Source organism: Ambystoma mexicanum, chromosome 11 (assembly GCF_040938575.1).
Source record: "Ambystoma mexicanum isolate Mex_15411 chromosome 11, UKY_AmexF1_1, whole genome shotgun sequence".
NCBI classification, from domain to species: domain Eukaryota; kingdom Metazoa; phylum Chordata; class Amphibia; order Caudata; family Ambystomatidae; genus Ambystoma; species Ambystoma mexicanum.
In genome coordinates this window covers 429,930,139-429,958,026 of record NC_090934.1, presented here as the reverse complement: position 1 = coordinate 429,958,026, position 27,888 = coordinate 429,930,139, and the positions used below count along the sequence as shown (strand labels likewise).

The 27,888-nt window shown below is 46.8% G+C and overlaps 1 protein-coding gene across 4 annotated transcripts in view; it reads right to left on the bottom strand.

Moving 5' to 3' along the window:
* The window catches only part of LOC138503489 (F-box/WD repeat-containing protein 7-like), a 733,637-nt gene that overhangs the window by 129,258 nt on the left and 576,491 nt on the right, over nt 1-27,888 (bottom strand). The window contains exon 16 of one of the 4 annotated variants that reach the window (XM_069623260.1): nt 4,314-4,851. The exons of the other annotated variants lie outside the window; for them this stretch is intronic. Within the exon in view, the coding sequence (XP_069479361.1) occupies nt 4,698-4,851 (154 nt within the window). The 3' untranslated portion in view covers nt 4,314-4,697. Of the gene's footprint in view, nt 1-4,313; nt 4,852-27,888 lie in introns of those variants that run through there. 4 annotated transcript variants of the gene reach the window in all.

Sequence of the window (27,888 nt, the reverse complement as noted above, 5' to 3'; positions counted from 1 at the left end):
TCTAAATGCAAGACAAAATTTACCACCAAATTACCGCCAAGATTTTTACGTTAAGAAAATACCGCCGCAAAATCCCAAATTTACCCCAATAAGACTAAATATCTTACAGACCCATTGCTTTCAGGAAATTTAATGAAGGGAAAGTGTACAAACTTGAACTCTTCTGACCGACCCACCTGTGCCGTATTTCAATGGCATGCGCCATATGAATGACCCCTTGAAATTCTTCTTGGCCTCTAGTCCTACTTTTATGTGTGGTTATGATTTTCTACTCTCAGATTTCAGCTCAATAGTTTCTGGAATAAAGCTTTCCCTGGGGTACCATCCTTGCTGATAAGTAAGGCCAGCCCCCCAGTGACTGTCATTCCATTCCTGTCTCTTTTTCTTTTGATTTTAGTACCTGATTGCCTACAGTAGGCATTTTATTTACCCTTTAAGAGAAAAACGCCTTTGCCTATGTTGGTGTCCAATTCTACTAACTATTGCTATATCAACCGACCAGATTACCAGTTCTTCATTGCTCAACTCTGCGACCCCTAGCTTTGGGGCAGACCATGTGGGAAAGATGTCAAGCAGTGTTGTGGTTCTGGTTAAACCATGTTTATGCCAGACCTCTGGCCAAAGGTCAGCACCAAATTTAGTAGATCTCTGCTGCTTAAATGTGTGACCCATATCTTTAAAGCAATCCACGCGGGGGATGTTCCCAGACTTGAACTTTTCTGGCCCACCCATATTTGCTGTCTTCAATGGCATGTGCCATATGCCTGATCTATTGGAATTCTTCTCAATCTCCACCCCTAATCTTATGTGTATGTAGGAGTTCTTTCCCCTAATCTTTCAGCTCTAGACTTCTGGAATGAATCTTTCTTTGGGTCAGCCCCCTAGCTACATGTTGAGCCTGCCACCCAGAGACTGTCATTCTCCGACTGTCCCTAAGGTGATTCATGCCAGGATGATTTCCAGAACTGAAATTACTTGGCCCACCCATATTTACCGTCTCACTTTTGTCATTTCAAACTGTGCGGTTAGTTTCATATCTTTTCTCATCACTGTTGAACACACTGAACCATTCTTTGACACCAGAAGATGGCTGTAGTGCTCAGGAACCATCAGTGAGCTACGATTCCGGTGTGTACTTGTGTTCCCTGACGAGGCAGCAACTCAACCTTTTATCTTAATCTTAATCTATACATTTTCTACTAGGCCAGTTCTGAAAAGGAATGGCAGGGCAAAAGATGTGTGGGCCCCCCTTATTTTCATTAATGGTGACATCAGTGATATCACAGAATGAGTCTTTAGTATGCAATGTTATTGTGGGAAGTTAAATTAAAAACATGTTGCCATGCTTAAGGTACTAAACACTTCTAATTTAAGCGATTTGACCGGGAAACCCTCACTTTGGTTGAGTGGCGACACAGGGATTTGAGAGCAGAACTTGAACACATCTCTTCCCATATGTAATTGGTACAAATACTGTTTGCAAAAGTTATTTTTGAAACTTTGGTTATCTAACTGTGGAAGGCATTGCAAAAATATTGTAATTGTGTTTTGCTAACAAACGAAATGCTGTTTCAGCAGAGGTTTCATAATTATTTTTATTTTAATTGTGTGTATAATTGGTCATATTGTCCAAATTAGCAATATGATTTTATTTCAGAAGCCACAGATAAGGATTATTTTGACTGTCAAAAGAAATAAACTCCAAGCATATAATAACTATGTTTATCAAGTGCTGGTCACTACGAAATGACAAGGGAGTCTCATTAATATACCCCTTGAGCCTTGAGTGGAACGTGTGAGCAGGCCAAAACGATTTGCCATGTGTTGAAATATCAGGGGATCAAATAGCAGAATGTTGCAAAGGCAACTCAGCAGGTTACGAGACTGTTGCTGAGATGTTGTATGTTTGTACCTTCCTGTAAATCGTATGTTTTTTTGCTATTCCTGCTGTAACATGTGCTGTAAAATGTGTTGTTTTGAACTTGCGGGGAGCGTGGCTCTCTCACGTCATTGTGTGTGGGAACATTTGCCCCCATAACAAAAATCAAAAGATGGCATCCATGAAAATACACACAGTAAGTGAACATATCTTAAAATTAAATATACAAATTTTGTTCAATTGACCTTAGAAGAAAGAGCACAAGACAAAAGAGCATTGGACTTTAAAAAAAAAAGTAATACACACCAGAAAAATAACCTAAGAAAGGAAATGGTCCAATAAATATGCTGGTAAAGTATAAAACGTGCTCACCTTTTAAAGCCAGCAATCTGTTGTGAAATTTTTAGTGGAAAACAAAATCCCAGACAAGTGCTTTGACAAGTGCTTTGATGGCTATTTTATGTGGTCTGTGGGTAAGCGTCTGCAATGGGAATATGAAAACCTGGGTGAAAGCCTGGCAGCAAAACCCCCCCAAAAAACCAAGAGGGTTGCCTCTGCCCTCTGATCCTTTACTTGTGCCCGGAAAAGCAGTCACAATCAGGGAAAAATAACTGCACCAGTCTCCAGGATTGCATCCTCTTGTCACATCCTGGGCAAATATGCATGACTTGTTTGCCCTCTTATCATTTCCCCCCCCCCATGTCTGCCTTTCAACAATACTCTGCTTTATAAAGATGGCATGAACATTACACATATCATTGAGAGGTACTCACTCAAATATATAAATCCTTATAGAACTATGTTAGGAAATAAGTGTACAATGGTGACATTATTCCCCCATCTAAACTGGGAGACTACAAATACCAGAATGCAATTCAGCAAAAGGCAAAAAAATGACCTTTGGATTTTCAAAATACACTTTCAAGACTTAAAACAAAATGTAATGTATTAATTTATGTATGTATTTGTAGTTTTTATAAAGCGCTACTCGCCCATAGGCCCCAAAGCGCACAAAAACCAAAACAGATACGACATATGGCAGAGAATGGGTGAGCTAAGGACGCTAGTTGAATCTGAGCAGGACTGTACGGATCTATAATAGGGTAGTCTAGTCTGGGTCAAGATTGAATAAGAGAGTTTAGAGACTTTTCTTGAACTCATGGTTAGAATTAGTCTGCCTGATATCACACAGGAGTTTATTCCACTGTGAAGGAGCCTGAACGTCAAATGAAGAGCCACCAAAGGTTTTAAGGTTATTCCTAGGTTGAGTATATTTAAGGGGATCATAAGTGTGCAGACAACGACCATGTGGAAGGATTTTAAGGCTATTGTTCAAGTATTTCGGGGCTTCGCCGTAATAGCATTTCTAAGTCAAGGAGAGTAACTTGTGCGTGACATGTTGTTTAATGGGAAGCCAGTGAAGACGTCTTGCATTTGTGACATGATCCCTCCGGACGAGACCATGGACAGCTCTGACTGACCCATTTTGAGCTACTTGCAGGGCTTGAAGATTCGCTTTTGATGTTCCTGCTAACAAACTGTTGGAGTAATCGAGGCGGAAGCTAATCATGGCCGTAGCTAGAAGAGATCTATTTTTTAGAGAAATAAATGGGACGAATGGGACGAATGGGACGAATGTGGTTCAATAATTTGGTCATATTCCCACAGGCGGCCTGAACTGAAGCAACATGGGGTTTCATGGAAAGCTCTGCGTCCAGCACCATCCCCAGAGTTGTCACCTTTTTGGACACTTTAATTGGATTTCCTTCTATGGGAAAACTGTTATAGTGTGGGGACATGGTTTTGAGTCTTTGTCCAGATGCCAGGATCAGAAGTTCAGTTTTTTCAGGATTGAGAGCAAGGGAGTTTGCAATCATCAAATCATGGATGAGGTTGTAGATACGATGTATAGTGTTAGAATCAGTGCTAGGACAGCCTGTTAACTCTACAATGGCCTAAGTGTCGTCTGTATAATTAGCTAACTGCACAACCAGGTCATCCAGGAGGTCAAGAAGTGGCATGACATAAATACTAAAGAGAAGTGGTGTGAAAAAGTTACTTGTTTGTGTTTCAGTGTTTGGCAAATGCAGGGCTCATACATGATGTAATGAAAACATTAAATTGTACCAAAAATAAACGCTTTTTGGTGTTAACTATGAACATCTGAAAATAATATAGTTAGTTTAAAATTGTTCTGTGTGATATAAGTGAATTGGCCTGCCAGAGGGTGTAGATTTAGGCGGGGTGACCAGATTTTCAAGACGAAAAACAGAGATGACCAACAAAATAAAAGAAACACTACCCCCTACCAGCCCATCCCCCAACCCTGAATCCCCACCTCAAACCATCCCCACCCCTCTCCACCCCATTCCCCCATCCATCCTGCAGTATTTACAGCACTGTTCCTGCTCCTATAAATTGTGCACTTTTGACTCTGGATATAAGCTCATTAACAATAAAAAGAGCTTTTTCTTTGATACATGTGACAATCTTTGATGGTAATTAATTTACCAACTGGTCTCTGTTGAACAGTTAATGTGTGTGCCTCGTTCCCGGTTGGTGGTTCAAGCCCAGAATGCCATGGCAAAATTCAGTTTATATTTTAATGTAAAAAATAAAAAATAAATTACAGGTACGATCCTTAGGTTGGAAGGCGCTAAAACGCTGTGGAGTAGTATGCAAAATTGAATAATGGGAGGCAGTGACTTCCAAATGACCCACAAGGCCACCCGTAAGGCCTCAGAAGAGTGAATCAAGGAGCATCAACAAATTAGGTCTTACGGTGTCAGCGCTCTCCCTGTCCAGTAAGTCTACAAAATCAATGTGAATTGCAATCCAAGGTCAGTATTCCATGACTTTTAATGGTTGTATTAGTACAGCCGACAAGTGTTTCGACCATCACTTGTTCGTTTTCAAGGCTGTTATTCCACAAGCTTATACGCAATATCAAAAGACAACAGTCCCAATACATCCTTTATTATCCACAGAGAATGGGTAAGGCGAAAATAAATAGATTTGAAAGTAAATATCGTTGCCCAGGTATAGGTAACATCAAATTAAACATGAATAAAGAAATTAAAGTTACATACCCATTGTTGTCACATAGAGGAGATGTAGGGTAGCAGGAAAAAGGAAACAAAGCGCAAGCAATGATCATATTACAAAATGCCATGAAGCATGTCACAAATGCATTGATCAACAATCTAATTCCATATGCTACAGAATTTTTAATTGTGAGTTTGATAATGTACAGGATCAGCTTCTGATATGCAGCACATAAAGTGGGTATGCTAGGTGCCTATCCTTGACCTAGCACACCCATGCATCTTGAAAGTACGTCATTATAAAATCAGATGGATTGTTTGAGCAAAAGATTGCAGTATGTGTATCTCATTTACTCCAGAGATGCCTTAAATGTAGAAAAATCAAAGTCACCAGCACCCAAATCGTGTATGTATAGGCTAAGTAAGCAAAGTAGGTTGGAGCTTACCAGGATGTGAAGTAAATTATGAACTTCTCTGTGAATTCAAATATAAAATATTTTTGTATTCGGGTTCAAATAAAGATACAATTAGTTCGAGAACTAACTCTGCCGCTTCTGATAGGCCACTGGGTGCCGGTGCTCTAGAGAGCCACAGTGGGTTGGGAGGTGACTGTTACACCGTAGCCTCACAGAGCCTCCTACATCGAAGCCGCAGAGTACCTCTTTTTTAAAACAATATTCTTGAGATCGCCAGGGCCAGTGCCACAGCCGGCTCTCAGGGGTGGCACAAGTCCTTGAGGGTTCAGTCAGACCCTTTTCAGCAGAGCGTGCAGATAAGAATCCTCAGGAGACTTGCAGAAGGAAGGCTAACATGGAGAGAGATATTTTGGTGCAAAAGTGTTCAAGTTCCCGACTGGAGGAAGAAGTGTATATAGTTGTGCATCAAGCACATGGTACTGTGAATGTTTTAGTGTTATATTCCAAAAACAGAAGACCACAAGCAGTGCTTTAGGCGCGGTGATAAACCGAGGGGGGGTAGGGAGGTGCAATCATGGGGCATGGCCTAACTGATGGGCGTGACCTGAAGTGTCCCAGGCACGGAAAAATAAAAAATTAAATTTGTCAGGTTACTTTTTTTTTATATTCCCGCACGAAGTTTCGAATCTGAGACTGATGTCACATTGTACTGTGCTATTTCATGTGTGCTTATTGTTTTTTGTTTCATTCAGTAGACTGCTTGACGTGGTTTGAGCGTGAATGAAATAGCACAGAGCAATGTGACACTGGCTTGTCATTAGCAGGGTTCTGGGATTCATAACCGAGCCCTGCCACTCACAGACCAGCGTCACATCTCACTGTGCTATTTCAGAGGTGTACAATTGCTTTTGTTATTTTTTTCAATAGACTGCCTGACACGTAAAGGCTGTTGGGGGCTTTATGTGTCAAGCAGTCTATTGAATGAAACAAAAGAAAATCAGCACCTACAAAATAGGTGCTGGATTTATTTTGTTTCCTTCAAAAGACTACACATAGGCCCTCATTACGACCCTGGCGGAATTCGGAAAACGATGGCGGAAATGCAATACCGCCATCGAATAGCGCTCGGTGCGACTATGACCCGTCACCGCAAAGTACGATGCCATTAGCGACACCGTAGTGAACGCCAACGCTAACTGCACCAAGCACGCGCGCGCGCGCCATGCCAAACCGTAAACACCACCATGGCGCAACGGTACGCCAATTCCGACCCCAGCGGACATGTACCTAACGCCATCAAGCATGGCGGAAAGCACCATTCCGCCATGGTGAGAAGTACGGCATCGCGAATCAACCGTAAACGGCCCCACTGACTGCCCGTACACCGCTCCCTGCCCACAAAGTACAACTCCCCGTAGGTGCAACGAAGCCACAATGCAACCAGTGAAATGCACAAGTCACCCATGCATGCCAACGAACAAATGGACCTCAAGAGGGGCCAATGGGAGCTGCAGGGCACAGATGGCACGAATACAGAAGCCATCCCAATGGACATGACCACAGTCCCCCACCAAGAAACGCACGCAAACACAGGCACCTGTGACCAGCAATATTCAGAAAATCACAACATTCCACCAGTCCACCTGGCTGACCGGCATCTGTCACACAAAACCCAATCCCCCGCCCCTGAGCATGACAACATTCAAACTGTCATATTGGCAGCCCCCATCCCTGACCTCACGGGCTTCGTAGGCAAACGCGCCCAGTACAGGACCACGCAACAAAACTCCGAAGCTGGAACCCAATGCAGATCCCCTCACAATACATCGCTCCCCAAATAGGAATATGCCACATCACTTGCAAAGAAGAACGCTACACGGCCCATATCAGAATAGAATTTTAATGCACATCAATATCACCAAGCCCATACAGCCATCAGGCCATGAACTCCAAAACACATTTCACCATTGTGGGCTGCATCCGCAAGAAATGACCAGCCACTACTCGTGTGACGCCCTGTTCCCTCATGGTACACAGAGCCACATACACGTACGAAAAGGCAACATGGAAGCGCACAGAACCGCAGGGCCGTCCCAATGGGGAGGCACTAGTCCAGCTGAAAGGCCGAAATGTTGCTCCGAGCCACCAGTACTGCGTAAGGGCATGTGGCCCATTGGCGATCGTCCCATAAGATCGTAATGCTGCTCCACTGATTAACACGAAGCAGCAGGTGTCGGGAGTAAAATCCATCTGCAGGAGTGGCATACAGATGGCAGTGGCAAAAGGGGAGGAGATACCTGTCAACCAAAAGAAAAGAAACAGAATAGAATGGCCATCAGAACTACATTCGAACAACTCACTTCAATGATCACACTAGATCCACAGCCATATGCATGCAAGCCCACTCCAAAGGATCATCACCACCCCAAAACCACTTGCGAATCATAACTACCTATATCGAGGTGAAAACACCATCACAAACGAGTGTACCTGTGCATGCGCCTGTGAAAACAGAATCCTTCAGATGGGATTGGTAACGTGCATGGACACAAGTGTCTGAAGGCGCGTCGAGACAGGGAGGGCTCAACAAGGCCAGATAGACGATGGTCCCACTATGGCAGCCCTGCATCACATAGCGCAGGGGGGGCGGACAGATCCCAAGAAGCCCTGTACATGGCAAACACTGTATCAAATCACCTGCCCATGCATCCATTCATCATTCCCTCATCCCGTAATGAAAACGCCTGAATATTTACTCACATAACATTAGAAATATCCATTGAGTCTGTGCGTTATGCAGCCTGCAAAATCCACAGTGCCCCAGCACGTAATTCCAGTCTAGTGAAGTAACATGTATTTGGGAACGTCCTGCCTTATCGTCCACTACGCAATTGCGCATCCCATACTATTCATATCAATCATAGCATTCTCGCCATGGCCCCTGTCCCAAGGACATTGAACAATAGAACGTTATATTTGCAGTCAGACCTGTGGGCATCTCCTCGCCGCTAGCTGAAAACCGAAAGCGCCGCCCTTCGAATTCCTCATTTGCAACATCACGTCGAAGAGGCATCTGTGGCCGTTTGAAAACACTAATTAATCCATCGAGTGCGGCTGTGTGTGAAAATGGCAACTGCCTTCACCCACGAATGGGACGCCCCGCCCGTCGTTGCAACTCGGTACAGTGATGAATGAGGGCCCACCGTTACTCGAGTACTACGTTCCACTGACCCTTCACAACTCTGTTCGCGACTGCACAGATAGTATGTGAAACAATGGGACCACAACAGAATGAACATATCAACCAATGTTACACGGCCATCGGGTACAAATACAAGATTGCAATAGCAAGATGCCATTCCGCGAATTGCAGCGTTGTGCGCGGGACGTGCTCGGCCAAAGGGGAGAGCAGTTTGCACAGGTGGAATGAATCACCACAGGTGGAGGCCATTCAGCCTGGAAACACATAAATTTCACGCCCAGTCTCCTCCCACAACCACTCCGAAATGCTACCGGCAGGACTCGCGATGTTGGCCCTGGGGGACCTGATAGCACTGCAAGTACTCCAACTCCAAGAAGAAGACGAACACCAACTACAACCGGCCGCACGGAGGAGACGCAGGAGGAGGAGGAGGCCAAGGCAGGGCCAGCAAGGGCCGCCAGCACAGCCACTACCACCACGCAGGCAGCCCGCAATCCCACGCCTCCGAGCACATCCGTTCAACCTCACTGATGAGCAGATCCACACCCTCTACCGTTTGGACCGGGACACCATAACCGCCATTGTGGACATGACACAGGCTGACCTTGTCAGCATGATAGATAGCCCAACCGCCATCCCACCCCTACTGAAGGTGGTGTCTGTACTCCACTTCCTGGCCACAGGCACCTACCAGCACACAGTCGGACAGTTGCATGGCATTTCACAGCCACTGTTCTCACGGACACTATTGCAAGTGCTCGATGCCCTCCTGAAGCACGCAGACGACTACATCTCTCTACCACGCTCGGAGCAGGAAATTACCAACACAAAAGTGGGATTCCATGCACTTGGCGGCATACCGGGTTGCATTGGTGCCATCGACTGCACCCATGTGGAATTGGTCGTCCCACATGCCATGGAGGCCCAGTACCGCAACCGAAAACAATTTCATTCCCTGAATGTACAAATGGTGTGTGACTCCAACAGGATCATTACACATTGTTGTGCCCGATTCCCTGGATCAACCCATGATTCTATGGTCTTGAGGAACTCTACAATACCACGCTACATGGAGCGACACGCAGGGAACAGATCCTGGCTACTCGGTGAGTCTCATTACATGCATGATAATGTGGGGTATGTGATTCGGCAATGACCTGGCAGGAAGGGGGGGGGGGGTGTGCGTACGTAGCAATGGCATTCCACATCATACGTTTCTCGTCCACATACAGGTGATGCCGGGTATCCACTGAAGAGATGGCTCCTCACACCAGTCCGCAACCCACGGGACCAGCATGAGGAGGACTACAACCATGCCCACTCACGTACCCGTGTAGTCATTGAACAGGCATTCGGCCTACTGAAGACCCGTTTCCGGTGCCTCAGCAGGTCTGGCGGGGCACTCCTGTACCGCCATGAGAAGGTTGCAAAGATGGTGATGGCATGTGTCATGCTCCACAACATGTGCGTACGTAGAAATGTGCCCATGCCCCCTGACGCAGAACTGCAAGCACCTGATGATGGTCATGATGAGGGTGGGGATGTGGCAGCACCTCAAGGAGTCTGCGAGGCACCGGAGGCCCGTGACATTCGTCAGCATCTCATTGATGTATGCTTCTAGCACTCACGCCTGGTGGCTGATACATGGACACGGGATGCGTGGCACTGTGTGTGTCTGGTACATGCACAATATGGACTGTACGCCTATAATGGCCTCGTACACAAAGATCAATGTCCACACATCTCATTGGTTGATCGTGCACTTTTTATGGCATATGTGATATCATGTTGTACACCCTATCGACCCGCCACCCAAGTGAGCCCAACACACCCCCTCCACCCTCCCACCTCCCCCCCGAACACCAGTGTCCAAAGATGCTCATCGTCCGTGGGCAGTCGCTATTGCAAGCCCCCTCTGCGGGTATCAGGGGCACCCCTGCCTGTGGAGCGCAGGTTCCTCCCAGATCTACGTTGGGGGCTGCCCTGGACGGAACTTGCAACGGATGATGTCTCTGCCTGCTCACGTCCATGCATGTCCCTAAGGGTTTGCGAGAGCTCAGTGAGCACACGGCTCACTGCGGCAAGTTCGGCACATACGTCTTTGGACGTCGCATGCAGTTCCCCCCTCAGGCTCTCGGTGCTTCTCTCCATTTGGACTCTCAGGCTCTCGGTGCTACTCTCCATTTGGACTCTCAGGCACTCGGTGCTACTCTCCATTTGTGCCCTTAGTGTCTCTGTACTTCTCTCCATTTCTGCCCTAAGTGTCTCAGTTGATGTTTCTATGTCTGCCTTAGTGCCCCCACATTCATCGGCATGGTCCTTGAGGAGCGTGGCCAGTTGCTGCTGTTGCACGATTAACTGGTCGAGGGACTGTTGCCTCTGCTGGGCCATGGCCATTTGCGGGGGTGTCACAGAGGGGCTGTTGTCCTCATGTTGCCTTGCCACAGGGCTTGTGGGGGATGGCCAGTCGTCGTCTTGTGGGTGCCCCTGCGTGGTATCCTCATGTAGTACGGGATGGAACAGACAGGGGGATTGGGACAGGTCATGGATGGATCTGACTTCGACATCCCCGTCTTCTGTGTCGGAGCATGCTGCCATCAATGGGGTGTCACCTATGGTGCTGCTGCCACCGGAGGCAGTGCCTTCTGTGGCATCCGTTGGGGGGACCTGTGGTGGTGGTGTTGTGGCCATGCTGGCTGCTGGGGTGCCTGTTGATGTTCCCTCCTGTGTGCTGCCACTTGATTTGTGCTGCTGCCGTGTCTTGATGCGTGCAGCTGAGGTGGAGGGTCTTTGGCCGTCGGTCTTGGCCCTCTTTGCAGGTGTGCTGGTAGGGGTGTCCTGGAGCTCGTCGTTTGGATCGGACCCTGTGGTGGAGTAAAGGAGGGCGAGGGTTATTGGTGGGTCTGTGGGAATTGGAATGGCAATGTATCACATGCATTGGGGTGGTACCTGAGGGTGATTTGGGTCGGGGCCTTGGAGGTGCTTCCATTTGTGTGTGGAGTGAGGGTGCAGTTGTTTGGCAGCCTGCAGTTAGGGTGTGCCTGCTGCACGTGTAGTGCGTGTTTTAGGGGTTTTTAATTATTTATGTATTTATTGTGGGTTTTAACGTGCGCTATCAGGCCAATGTGTGTGGACGTTCTCCTGGACATGTGTTTCTGTTGCACTATGGGGACACATGGTGCTTCGAATGGATGGACTTTGTGGATTTAGCATTGTTTCATTAGGCCCACCTACCTGAATCTTCGGATGTCTGCACTCCTTTCTCCATCCCTCCGACTCCCTCTATGCTCTCCATTCCGATGGTGGAGGCACAGATTTCTTCCCAGGGGGTCAGCTTGATTGGTGATTCCGACCCTCCCCCGGTGGCTGTGGCAATGTTGCGGTTGGCAGAGAGTATGCTGCGGACGCGTATCCGCAGGTCGTCCCACCGCTTCCTGCATTGCTGTGGGGTGCGGGGTGCGGTCCCCACCGCACTTACCCGCTGTGCCACCAGAGCCCATATGGCCTTCTTGTTTGCGAGTGCCGTCCTGGTCATTTGCGTGGAGAAGACGACGGCAGCATTCTCCTGGAGGGTCTCTGTTAGCACGGTGAGTTCCTCAGGGGAGAAGTGGACCTGCCGCTTGCGGTCGCACGCTTTCTTCGCTACTTTTCCCATTTTTCTTGGTTTCGCTAGGGTGGATGACGGGTTGGGTTGTGTCTCAGGGTGGTGATTTTAGTGGTTGTGTGGTTTTAGTGGTTTTATAGGTGTACGGCGGGTTGTTTCCCGTTCCGGGCCCGTGTTTTAACTTCCGTTTCCGTATATTTCCGGTCACCGTACTTTACGGTAGGCGCACACTGCGGTGTCCGCTGTGATGGGTGGCGGTATTGCACCTAGGGCGCCGTACGGCGGCGGTGTGGGCCGTTTTGGGGTCATTTCCGCCATCGCGGACTTTGCACTTCCGCCATGCCGTGGTGCTCGTGCCCGATGGGTCGGAATGGGCCGCACTTTGCTCCTTCTTGCAATGGCGGAAACGCTATTTACGCTGTGGCGGTCCGGTCAGTCACTTTCCGCCAGGGTCGTAATGAGGGCCATAGTCTATTGAATGAATAAACGAAATCCTATACCTATGGAATAGCACAGTGCAATGTGACACTGGCTAGGCACTGGTAGTGTGTAGGTTCAAATCCCCCTTACGGAAAGAAAAGGAAAGTGCCTATTGGATGTTGTGTGAGTGCAGCCAGAGCCATGGCTTGATCAGGGTTTTGGGAGATTGCTGGGTCTGAGACCTAGCTAGCCCCAGCCCACTTAAACCCAGACCACAGGACATGTTTTTCCGGAGATGTAACAACAATAAGGAAGCGTTTACTGACAGGGTTCATAGTGATCCCAGAAGGAGGGATGGCACTTTGACCTTCTGGGTGAAAAGGTGACATTGAAGACTGAGAGCTAGCATATTTATAATAATTTGCATTTATATAGCACTACAAACCCTGAGCACTGCTTATTACCCATAGTGTGTGGTGCTCATTTATCAACCTCGGAGGAATGAGTTCAGTCCTGCTGGGATTTGAACTTGTGTCAGCAGGATCAGCACAAAAGTCAAAGCAAACACTCTACTCGCTGTGCTATCTGACCAGTATACTCTGTGGAATCAGGGCCTGGGGCATCTTGAAGACAGCAATTTTTGCGCCCATTCGCCAGGAAAGAGCACTTTGGGTCATGACAGCACAGAGAACAGTGCAATTCAGCGGCCAAATGCTCCCACCAGATTCAGCAATGGCTAGTGGCAATTATTTTTCTAGTCAGCTGCAGGTACTTGGAATTGTCCCAGCTCCAAAAAGGATAATGGCACCTCGTTTCACCAAACCTGAATGGCCCAGGAGGTTGGCCACTCATGAAGCAGAAACATGGCGCCTTTCTGGAGGAATGTGAAAATCGTGCTCAGAATAATCAGGGTTTACATCAGAAACTGGATACCATAAAATCTGTCCCAAAACAATTAATGCAAAGTGTCTCTATTCAAACTTTAAACTGCAACTAGAGTTCCTAGTTAAAGAAAAAAGGTGGGCAATGTTGTCTCCACTAGGTGTGCGCGGTGCTGTCTCCAAGTTGGTTTCGGTGGTGTCTCCAGGTTGGTGTTTCTACCTTAATAAGGTGGGTGTTTTCATGGAAACCTGCATGTGAAGTGTTCAACTAGTTATTGAAGTGGTGTCCAAAATGACCTTGCAGCTCATGGGGAGGCCTGGAGCGAAAGAGGAGGAGTTATGAGAGGAAGGAATTCATTTCCGCCATCCTTGCAGCAGGGACTAGACTTGCAGAACAATGTATACACTAGCAAAAAGGGACTTTGTACCTTTCCACAGTGTCTGCCATATTTCTTTCACCTATGTACCCTCTCTGCATCGAGGACACAATACAGGCACAATACTAAAACCGGAACGATGAAAGAGGATACAGAGTGTGAAACTGAGCTGCAATCTCGCAATGAACTCTGCCCTCTTAATCGCTTCCTTCTCTAATATAATCTACAAAACCTGTCTGCAACAGAATGCATTTGTGAGTATGGCATTTATAACGCTCCTATACACAACTGTTTCAAGGCGCGACAAGGAAAGGGAGGGGGAACAAAGGACAGACAACGATCCTACTAGGCCTGGGGTCATTCAGATCATGCAATTGCATGGGAAGGCGAAAATTGCGTGGGGGGGAGGGGGTGGGGGATGGAGGGACAGTGCAATACATGAGCATAGAATAATAACTAAAGTAAGTAACGGCCATCAGGTGGCAAGTGCAAGATGTGTGCAGACATCAGGTGTCAAGTGCTGTTAGTGGGACTGTATGGATACAGAAACAGTCCCCAAGTGCGGGGGTTGCCAGGCAGGCAGTGCAGGTGGGAGTGACTGGAGGGGGAAGTACCTGGGTCAGAGAACAGAGGGTGGCCAGGTAATCGGTGAAGAATCAGAATCAGCCAGGAGGTCAGCAGTGGAGAGGAGGAGAAAAGGCAGAAGCAAAGAGAAAGGTTTTGAAGTGCTTCCGGAACCGGAGATGGTTCTCCTCAAGTTTCCGGGAGGCAGGGAGGCTGTTCCAGAGAGAGGCCCCAGCCGAAGAAAGAGATCTACCACCAACTCGTTGCTTGGAGAAGCGACTGACCCTAAGGGAGTTGGAGGTGGTTGAGCGAAGAGCTCGAGGGGGAAGATATTTATGATTTAGGAAGAGAGAGTTGAAGGTATTGGGGCCTCAGACCCCAGAAGGCCTTGTGGACAATGCAGAGGGTTTTGAACTTAATCCTCGCAGCCACTGGGAGCCAGTGCAAAGATTTCAGTCCTGGAGAGATATGATCCCTGGGCTTGAGGCCAAGGACAAGTCTTGCAGTCCTGTTCTGGATGAGTTGCAGAGGGTGGAGAGTAGAGGCAGGCAGATTTAGAAAGAGGCTGTTGCAGTAGTCCAGCCTAGAGAGAACCAGAGCTCTGGAGACAGTGAGCTTCTGGGAGAAGGAGAGGAAAGGAATAATACCTCTGAGGAGGTGCAGCTGGTAGTGTGACTTTTTAGAGATGTGAGGAGAGAAGGAGAGTGTGGAGTCGAAGATGACCCCAAAGTTTTTAGCCTCGCAGGTTGGAGCAGGAGGGGGGCCAAGAGAGGCTGGCCAGAGAGTGACAGGAAAGGAGGGAGCGGGTGTACCGATGAGGAGAATCTCAGTCTTACTGGTATTAAGGCAGTGGTCATTGGCGGCACACCACTCCTGGATGGCGGACAGAGAGTCAGAGATGAGAGAGGGCGAAGCGGTGGCCGAGGGTATCCTGAAGGTGAGCTGAGTGTCATCCGCATAGCACTGCAAGTTGGGGCAGAGAGCAGCAATGCGGTGGACAAGAAGTGCCAAGTAAAGATTGAAAAGCCAGGAATAGAGGTTAGACCCCTGGGTGACACCACAGGTAGAGAAAAAGATAGCTGAGACAAAGGACCCAAGTTGGAATGGGAGGGTCAGTCAGAGAGGAAAGAGGTCAGCTAAGCCAGGCCCTGACCGGTGATACCAAGGTTGTTATGGAGATATTTGAGCAGGATGGCATGGTTGACCGTGTCAAAGGCAGAAGAGAGATAAAGCAGGATGAGGACACAGGGGTGTGTTAGAATCAAGGTTGGAGAGCAGGTCTTCGCAGATGTTCAGGAGAGCAGTTTCCATGCTTCTGGCAGCTCTGAAGGCAGACTGGTGGTCATGAAGACAACCAACAGATTCAGTTTGTGGATTAAGCTGGGAGATTCCCAGTTTTACTGGGAGTTTGCCCAAGAAGGGAGTGATGGAGTTTGGGCAATAGTTAGACGGGCAAGAGGGAACCAAAGAGGGTTTCTTAAGAATAGGGTGCACAAGGGAGTGCTTCAGGGGGATGGGAAGGCTCCAGCGACGAAGGAGTGGTTGCAGAAGTCGGCCAAGGCAGGGGCCAGGGAGTCAATGTGGTCCTTGATGGTTTTAGAAGAACAGGGGTGAACCTGTTTTGACGAGATTTTCATAGATCGGGCTTGTCTAGAGTCCTCGTCTGCGAAGAAATGGGGAAAGGCAGAGAAAGATGGAGGAGAGATGGCTGTAGAAGGGACAGGCATGGAGCAGGGAGTAGAGGGAGGGAGGACAGAGGAGGAGAGTGAGGACAGGATGTCCTGAGTTTTAAAGATGAAGTGAGACGCCAGTGCTGTGCAGAGGGCCTGGGAGGGGACAGGAGAGGTAGAGACTGCAGCAGGATTGGCCAGTTCATTGCATATTTGAAAGAGTTCAGCTGAGTTGTTAGATGCCGCAGAGACACAGGCTTGGATAGGAGCTCTCTTCTTGGTGAGGACAGAGAGAGGCGGTATAGCTTTTGGAGCAGGCGGCAGGCCAGTTTGTCAGATGATGAACATGAAGCATGCCATTTCCTCTTGGCCACCCTGCACTTGCGTTTGAGAGTGACAAGGTCTGAGTCAAACCAGGAGTTGCACTTGGCTTTGGGCTTACGGTGGATTCTCATGACATGGTCAAGAATATCAAGAGTATCGGATATAGCAGAGTAGAACAGGGAAAGGGCTGTGTCAGGGTGAGAGTCAGCCAGAGGGAGAGGGGGTGAGTGAGAAAGTGGTGGCGAAAGCCTCAGCTGACACGCGCTTCATGGGTTGGATGACCGAGAAGGTGGGTGGCAGTGATGGAGGTGGCTTGGCCTGAGGGGTAGAGAGGGTAAGATGGGAGGAAAGGAGAAAGTGATCACTCCAAGAGCGAGGAGTGGTGAGCGGGGCAGAAAGGGGAACATCTGAGGAGATCAGAATATCCCAAGTGTGCTCTGCAGAGTGAGTCGGGCAAGAGGGGAGAATAGAGAGTGAGAGAGAGTCGCAGAGGTCGCAAAAAAGTCCAGAGGGAGGGCAGGAGGAATCCAGGTGGATGTTGAAGTCTCCAGGAAGGAGGAGTTGAGTGGTCGAGGCCAGGAGTGAAGAGGAGAGGTCAGCCCACTCAGAGAGGAAGGAAGAGATCTGACCAGGTGGCCGATAGATAGTAGCCACAGTAAGGGAATGGCTTGGGGGAGAGAGAGCCTGCAGACAAGGCATTCGAAAGAGGAGTAGGACTGCATAGGAATGATGGAGGCAGGAATCCACTCAGGGAAGATCAGGGCTACACCCCCTCTGGAGCGATTGGGCCTGGACGCAGAGAGGATCTTGTAGCCAACCGGGAGGAGCATGTCAAAGCTTGTGACAGAGCTGGCTGTGAACCATGTCTCGGTGAGAGCAAGGACATTGAGGTCAAGTTCCTCCAGGAGGCGGCAGATGAGAATTAAGAGTGGCAATATGGAGAAGGTTGCCATCCTTGAAGGACTTCTGGGGAGAGGTACAAATCAGAGGTACGTCCTGCAGAGGTGTAGAAGGAGCTCGAGGGGGGGGGCAGAGAGGGAAGGAGGAGAGGTCAAAGAAGCCGAGGAGGAGGCAGCAGGGGGAGGTGAGGAGGCTGAGTAGGCGGTAGAGGGGACAGCAGGGGAAGAATGTAAATTTATGAGGCATGGGAAGCACCTGGCAAAGAGGTGAAGGTTGGAGTGAGGGCCTTGGACCAGGGCAGTGCCGTTCACATAGACAATAATAATGACCTTAGAGGAGTGGAAGGAGGCCAGGAGGGCATCCCACCGGGTGCCACCATTAACGGGTGAAGAAGAGAAGGAGAGAGCACAGAGACCATTTGTAAGGTCCATAGGTCAGGTGAGGGAACGACAAAGAGGATGTCGGTGAAAGTTTCCCTGGAGGAGGCACTGGTATAGATGTCAGCGATAGGGAGGCCTGGGTTGGAGACCTGGAAATCCTTTTTAAACCTCTTCCTACCAGATTTAGTAAGGGGGGGCAGGATAGTCAATAGAGAAGCAGTTCGAAAAAAATAGGCCAGACCATGCATCCAGACTAGTCTACATTTGAAAATCAAAACCCCTGAGATTTCGTCTGTGGCACTGAAGAACAACACCTTTAAGTATTCAAAACTGTCACTGCTTCATCCCAGGTTAGAAAATTACATGTTCGCGTGTGTGTATACAGACCTGTTTCTATGGGTAGGCAAACTGGGCATTGGCCTGGGACAGAATGTGGGGTAAGGGGTCCAGCAGGAGTAACTTAATGAATTCTCCCACCTGGAAAAGCAGCTTCAATCATTGCATTTAAACATAATGAATGGAGCATAATTTAACAGGAAGCAGCACTACACATCAGAAGCAGGAACAAAAGTCTACCCTGCCCATATTCATCTATCAATTCAACCAATAGCTTAATACTATGCTCAGACATTTTTTTTAAGAAGGATCCCACCTCCCAAACTAGTGTCAGTTATACATTGTTTTCTTAATCCCATCACTCTAACGTTTCTAACTGCCTCTATGCCATTCAACTTTGGATGGCTTCCCATATAAGGTACTTGAACCCCTCCAAAGTAGAGATTCAATTCCTTCCTGCTAACTCGATACCTCCTCTCATTTCCCCTGCCTTGCTCTCTTTTCCTCCCTCATTGTTTCCTTTTTCCACTTCTGCTCCTAAACTAGGTATAATATTTGACACCTCCTTGTCCCTCTCTCTGCATATTTTTAATGCAGCTCGCTCCTGCAGTTTCTTCCTTTCTGATATTCATTGTGCCTGCCCTTTCTCATTTTTCCATGCCACTAAGCTTCTTATCACTTCATTAATTTTGTAAACACAACCCCTTTTAAGGACTTATCACCCAACTGGATGCTTTCAATCCTGCCTCTGGGCTATTTCGCAACATTTGCAACACTCTCTCCCTTTCCATTCTACCCTCTGGTCTGACGCACTCTACTGGACACACCTTGGATGTTCTCATCTCCTCAGATATCCCACTGTCTAACCTTCTCACCACTACTCTCTTGTGGACTGACGACTTTCTGCTCTCCTCCCACCTGAAACTTCTTGTCCCCCAGGCAAACCCTACCCCAGCACTGCCACCTTTCTTATCGGTCATTCGGCCCATGAAGCGAATGACACTGGATGCCTTTGCCTCTACTTTCTCTTCTACCCCTACTCTGGCATCTGACTCACACTCTGACACAGCCCTCTCTAACCTGAATCTTTCCATATCCAACAGGGTGGCTGAGAGGAAGTGTAGAGATTCGGGTGCATCCTTTGACAAACTGGCCTTCGCCTGGTCCAAAGGCAAAACAGACTCTCTGTCCTCTTCAAGTAGAGGGTCCATATTCAAGCCTGCCTCTCTGTGGACTCTAACACCATGGCCGAACTCTTCAAAATCTGCAAGGAGCTGGCCAATCCCACTGGAGTCTCCACCTCTCCTGTTCCCTCCCGGGCACTCTGTATGGCTCTGGCCTCTCATTTTACCACTAAAGCTCAGCACATCTTGTCCTTGTTTTCCTCTTTCTCTCCTTCTACCTCTCTCAGGCCCCCTTTGGCCACCTCTCCCTCTCCTCTTCCTTTTTCCTCCTTCTCTCCGATAGCACCTGATGATGTTACTAGACATGTCTGATCTATGAAAGTTTCCAAACAGGTGCCACCCAGCTCTTTCAGAACCATAAAGGACAACATTGCCACACTCGCTCCAGCCCTAGCAGATTTCTGCAATCACTCTTTCGCCACAGGATCTTTTCCCTTTCTCCTCAAGCACTCCCTGGTGCATCCCCTCCTAAAAAAGCCTACTGCCAATCCTACCTGTCCGGCTAATAATCACCCAATTTGTATCACTCCTTTCCTGGGCAAACGTCCAGAAAAGCTGGTCATCTCCAAGGTTACTCTCTGTACTGAATCTGTTGGTTGTCTCCATGATCATCAGTCTAGCTTCAGAGCAGCCAGAGGCATGGAAATGCTCTGCTGAACACCAATGAAGATCTGCTCTCTAATCCTAGCTCCAACTCTCCCTTTGTCCTCATCCTCCCTGACCCTTCCTCTGCTTTTTACATGGTCAATCACGCCACCCTGATCAATTGTCACTGCGAGAACCTCGGCATCATGCATCATGCCCTGGCATGGCTGACCTCCTTCCTCCTGGACCGACCCTCCTAGGTGCAACTTGGGTCCTTTATCTCCACCACCTCTCTCTCCATGTGGGGGGTCCCCAGGGCTCTCTCCTCTCACTGTGGCTCTTCAATGTCTATCTGATCACCACCTTCTCTTCTAACTTTCAGCATTATACAGATGACAAACAGCTTTCTTGCAGGCTTCCCTCAGCCTCCTCCCCTCCCTCGCTAATTCCTGACTGTCTATCCACGATTCAGGATTGGTGCCCCTCCAAAGATCTCTGCCTTAATGCCAGTAAGACGGAGATCCTTCTCATTGGGACCTCTGCTACTCTGTTCCCTCTCTCACTCTGGCCGCCCTCCTTGGGCCTGCTGCCATCGCCTTCCTCTGAGGCAAAAAACCTTGGTGTCATTTTCAACCCTCTGTTCTCCTTCTCTGCTCACATCACAGACATTGCCAAGAAGGCCCACTTGCAGCTTCACCTCCTCAGAGTTATTCTACCTTTTCTCACTTTCCCTCAGAAGCTTACTGTCACCAGAGCCCTGTTTCTCTCCAGGCTAGATTATTGCAACAGCGTCATTCTCAATCTGCCTAATTCTACCTTTCGCCCCCTGCAACTAATCCAGAACAGGACTGCAAGACGTATCCTTGGCCTCAAGCCCAGGGACTGTATCTCTCCAGCCCTGAAATCTCTCCACTGGTTCAGTGGCTGCAAGGATCAAGTTCAAGACTGTCTCTATCGTCCACAAGGCTTTCTAGGGTTGGAGCCCGCACTACATCAAACTCTCTCTGCCGTAATACCATCCTTCTAGAGCCCTTCACTCAGCTACCTCTAACTCTCTGAGGGTCAGATGTTTCTCCAAGCAGAGAATGGGGGTAGATCTCTCTCCTCTGCAGGCGCCTTCCTATGGAACAGCCTTCCTGCCCCTCTCAGCTGTGAGCCGGACCACCTGAAGTTCTGGAAGCGGCACAAGACCTTCCTTTTCCGCTCTGCCTTCTCCCTCTCTACTCCTTGCTAACTTAACTGTCTGCTGCGCTGTCTGGTTGCTTGGTTCCCTCACAGTCTCACTGTGTACCAGGCTCCTCCATGACCAGTCCTCCTCGCACTGCCTCTTGTCCTACCTCACTTTTATTGGCTGTAACTGTAACCCCCACAGCCTCTCCTGTCTCCTTGCCTCCTTGCACTTACCCAAAACCGCGCTTCAATGGCTGCACTCTTATCCTGCTGCCATGATTGCACTTTCCCCCTACCCTCTCCCTTGCACTTCGCCCTCTTCCTTCACTCTGCACTTCTCGTTTCACACTTGCACAATCTGAATGACAAAAGTCGTAGTATGATTGCTTGTCTTGCCTTCCCCTTGTCTTCCCTCCCTTGTCTTGTGGCGCCTAGAAACACTTGTGCACAGGTGTGTTAGAAATGCCTTATCATATCATATATCATATCAAATTTAATGTCATATGTGATGTCATCAATGATGTCATCAATGACATTTGTGATGTAATTTTTGATGTCCTGGTTGTTAGTCATGTCCTGGGTGATAGTTTTAGCACTGCACTTTGATGGCACGAGTTATGGTTGCTTAGATTACCGTAACTGGTGAATTTATGGGGCTTTTTGGTTTTACCTGTAACCATACTGCAAGACGTATCCTTGACCTCAAGCCCAGGGACTGTATCTCTCCAGCCCTGAAATCTCTCCACTGGTTCAGTGGCTGCAAGGATCAAGTTCAAGACTGTCTCTATCGTCCTGGGCATCATGCATCATGCCCTGGCATGGCTGACCTCCTTCCTCCTGGACCGACCCTCCTAGGTGCAACTTGGGTCCATTTAACATCCATTTAACAAAGTTTTTTCACTGAATTTCATAGGTTTTTATTAGTATAGTGCACCCTAATTGGCTCCAACTTCCTAATATCATACACATCACCAATATAGCAGCATTTTCAGCTAATCTAGGAAGTTTCAAGTGAAAACTGTGCCACCTTCTCGCAACATTCTTAACACTTCTATAAACTTTCTACAACTTTTAACACTTTTTTGTTCGCCGATGTTCACGAATGTCAGACATCATCGATGACTTCTCAGACACTGTCAATTGACCACGCATTCACGTGCAACGTGATCACGTGTCTGCAAATGGGTGCATGCTTCACAAACATTTTGAAACTGCATTTTCAGCCGATCTGGGAAGTTTCAAGCTGAAAGTTTACCCTTCCACAACTCCTAGACCGATTCTTACTAATTTTCCATCTGCAATCCAGGAGAGAGCACCTGCTTGGAAGAGTATTGGCACACCTGCTATTTAACTTCAAAAATGACATCAGCAATGGTCAAGATCAAACAACAACACCCCGGTGCCTGGAAAGAGGAAAAGGCACAATGATGCAGAGGAGGATCAAGAGGACCAGGAAAATGAGATAGAGGAAATGCCTACCTCCAGCACCCAGAGAGAATCATGGGTGTGGTGGTTCTTTAAGACCATATGAGGGGTACCAAATGCTCGGGCTAGCCATGTTGAATGTTTTGAGTGTGAAATCATACTCAGTCGCAGACAACGCAGGCAGTACTCTTTTGGTACCACCTCCATGTACCGCCACACCCTCTCAAACGACCTGGGTGCTCTGAGAAAGGCTGTTCCTTTCCCAGTAAGTAGTAGGCTGTCTTCCTCTACCTCATCTTCCTCAACCACTCCCGTCAAACACAGGCTACTCCTGTGGGGCAGAAGATCCCACCAGCTGCCTCGCAAGCCATAAAAGAGGCTGTTGGATGTGATTGGTGGACGGTTGTGTGACTGTTCAAAAGCAGGGAATGAGTGAGTGTTCTAAAAATAAAAGTAAAAACAGTAGAAGGGCTGTTCTGTGTGATGATGTGCATGTGTCATCCGTGTCTTGTAACGATGCCTTGCATGGAAAGGGGACTGCAGAGACCTCAGATATTCATGAAGGCCCAAAGATTATGGTCCTTATTGTATGCTAGAGAAAAGTATTAATGACAGAATTTCTTTTCTGTCCTTTTGTCTTTTTCTCTAGTATACAATTGCCCATTACGTCCATTAGCATTAGCATAGTACACAATGCTAATGGAAGTGTTGGATAATCTTATTGAGTCTAACTACTTTATTGAAAAATTTAAAGCAGATGGAATCTATAGGAATACATTTTTTAGTTCTATTTTTTAACTGTGAATGGTGGCTCCAAAAGGAACCTTTTTTGGTGTTTTTTGATTTTGTATCTTTTTTTCAGTAGAGGCCATGAAGTAAGATGGGGAAGGAAATGAGGAAAGGGGCCCCAACCACAGATACAGAGAGGCAGGTGGACAGGGGAAGATGTTGGGAATGCCTTAAATCTATGGTAGGGGGCAGTATTTCTAATTGAAGCTTTATTGAAGCCACGAAAGCACTTAGAAACTGCTCCCCCCCCCTGCAGAGTGTTGAGGTTTTGAAGATCAGGTCTTGATTGACAGGACAATCCACAATGAGATAACGAGGAAAATGTCCAGTGCCAATATGGAGAGCACTGTGGGTGCTACGGATGGGAGTGACTTGGGGGGAGACTTACTCCCTTCTTTCTACAAAGTTAAAATCCTCCTTTAACAAATCATTCTCCGGTAACCAAATGTATACTTTTGGCCTTAAGGAAATAAAGGCCCTGGGCTTGATGCACGCTCAGCCTTCTACAATAAATGAATGGAAACCTTGGGGAATAACACCTGTATTGCCAGAAGGGAACCAATGTTTCCATTACAATAGGAACGGTCCACTACAGGGGCGGGAAGCTCAAATATCTAAAGATGGGTCGTCCGTGTGGAAACGCTCAGAGGGCTCTCAGCCTGTTGTCTGTGGGGAAACCAGCAGAAGCGAAGACATTAGGATATGCCCAAACCTGGGACAAATGGACACCCCTGGGGACTTGTCTAGAGGGGTGGTCACTGGGGCCACTTTACCAGTACAAATTGCCATACCACTAAATAATGAGGAAAAATACCCTCATCAACCAGCCCTTGTGACATCAAAAAGGAAGACTCTCTCGATTAAGCATCAAAGTACCATCACAGAAGAAGCTCCATCTTATTCATTAGATGAGGACCTGTTAATGGACCTAATAGCCTCTCAAGTGGAACATCTAAAGGATGAACTGCCAACTCCAATTCAAACTCGATAGATCCAAAATAGATTACTGCCTTTTCTCTAACTATGGCTCCCTTCATGAAGCTGATAGAGTCCCAAAATGAACACATTGAAGACCAAACCACGGTCATCGCAATGTTGCATAGTAAGATGATTTATGTGGAAGAATTCATCACTGCTATCAAATCCACTTTAGATACGAATAAAGAACAAAACATTAACATCATTTAAAGTGTACTGGAGCCCATTATTTTGGACAAAGAAAGAAGACGCTGTGAAAGATTCTTTCTGAAGACACACGCTCAGAACTCTTTTACCCGTGAGAATCAAAACAAGGACCCTGGAATGAAGCAGGGGTCACCGACGGGCGACAAGATGGGGTAAAAACTCCCAGGAAGTGAATAATACTGGTTTTAACACTGAAAACCAGACACAATAAAAATAGTGGATATGGACGACGCTGGTGAGGGGAGTCTTAAATTACTCCCCACCGCAAGAACGTGGGCAGATACACAAGAGTCAGACAGACTCACGTCTGAAGTAGACAAGCGTGAAGAGCAGTTGTCTGTGGCCCAGGTGTCACCAAAGAAATTCCACATTTTCTACAAACTAAGTGAGAGGGGTAAAGATGGAAATAAGATCTTGGATTCCCCACAAACTAAGAGACTGGCATTTAGGAAGAAATTGGACCAGGAAAGAAAAACAGTGGCAAAAGATACACAAGCAAAGCAACAAAAAAAATGCGATAAAAAGCAGAGCTAAAGTTGCACCAAGTAAGCAGGTTTCAAAAAAGAAATCGACGACTACAGTTTGTAATATCTTAGTCCCGAAGGATTTGGAGATTTCTGAAAGAACACCTAGTAGGATAACGGATGGTACTAGGGCCATAGACGTGCAGGTTGGAAAGCTTGCTACCAAACCTCAAATTCAAGAACAGGGAATGAAACAAGAAGATAATATTGATGAAGCCTTACTCAACTTGTCAATTTATTCAGCTGATATAGAAGTAGTTGGTTCAAATGCTCCTGAGTTAGATCACTGGAATGAGAACTCTGAAAGAAAACATCAAATTGAAGCAACAGATGCGATAACCGTAAAGACAGAAGAAGAGACAGGGTTGGAAGACCTACATTCAGCCATTCCTAAAAAAAAATTAGAAATAGTAAGATTCACAGATAATGAAAGGCTAGTGACATCAAAGGATTCAACAAGAGAAAGCACCACAAATGTTTCCTTTTCTTCAAGTTTGCCTACTGTAATGGAGAATGTTAATCTGGACCCCGAACTATTGGCAATTGAAGAATATAAAAATTGGAAACAGAAAAGAAAAGGCTTTAGGACAAGGATGGAGTTACGCAAACATCTGGAGAGAGGCAAGTAACAAAGGTGAATGATAACATCAATATCACACGGACAATTGGGAAAGGTGATAATACAGCTGCCTCCTGCTTTTTGCTAGAAAGTGTCCTAAAAATCAACGACAACTTGATTTTGAATCATACCAACGTTATGAGGCTTTTGGGAACAGTAAATAAACTTAGATACATCCAATCAAGTGACTTACTTCGGATAGAATTTCCAGAGGAAGCTCGCTTAGATAAAGTGACGATTCATTTGTCGGACCAAAAAACTAAGGAGATCATATGTAAGGATGGGCATAGATTGTTAACTATGGGCTTTTGGCTTAAGGAACAAGAACCCTTAGAGAGGGAGGTCCAAGAAGGGCCTCTTTACGATCTAACTTCACAGGAGAAAAAGAGGAACCCTGAAATAAAAACGACTGGAGGAAAGGTTTATGGGCAAGAGCTAAAACAAGGGGGGGAAATCAATGGAGGGATAAACCCTTCCTTAAGGTGGAACTCGCTAGTCGACTCGGAAGTAAGACAAAAAATAATCCAACACCAATTGAGCGGAGTAACCAACTCTATGCAAAATTAAGATTGGAGCTGGCTCGCAAAGACCCTAGCCTCTAAATCATAATGCTCACAGAGCAAAGAAGCCTCTCTGTTTGGAAAACTGATCATTTGCTCTTGGAATACTAGGGGTTTTGTGCACCTTTTTGGGCAGGGGGAATTGGAATTTGAGAAATCTGATTTGTTATGCTTCCAGGAAACCTGGTTGATGGCTAAACCAACTTTGGAGGGGTATGACATCATTTTAACTCCAGCAACAAAAGGGCCCAATGGAAGACCAGTGGCGGTTCTTCTCATTGCTAGTAAAAGAGAAAATGGATGGACAAAGAGCTTCTCACAAAATCCGTCACCTCTTGGTCAATTTGTGTTACTGAAAAAAAAAACTAAATCCTATAAGTGGCATCTATTAATTTGTAATCTCTATTGGAACCCTGCATCTCCACAGGCAGTAAATTTACCTGACACAGTTATGAGTGGTATCAATGAGATTAGATTAGCCACAAAAATGTGGAGATTCTAGTGTGTGGGGATTTAAACATGGAATGTTTTAACTCTAGGAATGAGCTGATTGTCAATACTCCCAAAAATGCTAATCCTAAAATTCAAAGAGGCCTATGCCTAGGAGTAGCATTGGAAAAAAGAAATATTAATTTAATGAATGGAAGCACAAAGGGTGATATTCTGCCAACAGTCTAAAATAATCGACTACGTGTTTGCTTCTGATACATTCTTTGAACAGATGGGCCACCTGGAGGTTGTTACTTCTGTTAACAGAGACCATAACTTGTTGGAGATGTGGGGAATGGAAGTGAGGGAATGGCCTCGGGAAGGGGTACAAAAGCCCCACACTGCAAGTTTGGAGGTGACACCTGCCCTTAATTGGCTAAGAATTACACCTGACGCCATTAGGGACATTACTAGATTTTTGGTAACAGACAGATGCAATGGTCTAGAGTTGCAGCTGCTTCAGTACCCTTTGGCACTTAAAGCATTTCAGATCAAAAAAGCCACAGGTCTGAGACAGGTTTATACGAGACAACACACATATAATCAGAAAATTGCAGATAAGAAAAAGGCCTTAAAAAAATGTATCCATCTAACAGAAAAAAAAAGGTACACGGGAGGCAAGAGAAGTTATCAGACAGAAAAAACAATCATATAAGAACTGGATTACATTTTACTGATACCGGATGTTTCAGTTGGATGGGGAGAGAATGATGTGTCTGTTTGCTACCAAAAACATGATGGAGATCTGGAAGTTACTGAATAAGACTACGGTTCCTCAGGATGCTATACTTGAGAACTCGGTCCTAGCCTCTACTTTGGAAACTCACTTTGCAGCCTTATTTTTAAGCTCAAAAATTGAAGGACATAATAATGAAGCACTGTCAAACACAAACTGGAGCTTTGAATTCGATAAAGAAGAAATCCTGACATTGATAAAAAAAAGCAAGTTCCTCTAGGGCTGCTGACCTGGATGGCCTTAGAAATGCCATTCTAAAAGAGAATCCGGAGCAATGGCCAGAGTTCATAGTACTGCTATTTGAGGATATTAAAAAGTTCAAAAAAATTCCAAGCTCCTGGACAAAGTCATTTGTAGTGCCAGTATACAAAAAGGGTGATAGGTAGGATCCGACCAACTATAGACCTATCACCCTTTTGGATGTAGTGGGTAAACTGTTTGCAGCAATTCTCTTGAAACATCTAGACAAATGGTCATTGACAAATGATCATCAGGACCAATGGCAGTCAGGGCTTAAAAAGGGGACGGGAACAGCACTGAATTTGTTCCTGATCAACTTGCTAAGATGTAGGGTAAAAACTACTGGCCATTTTAAGATCTGCATTGCTTCAATAGACCTGGCTCA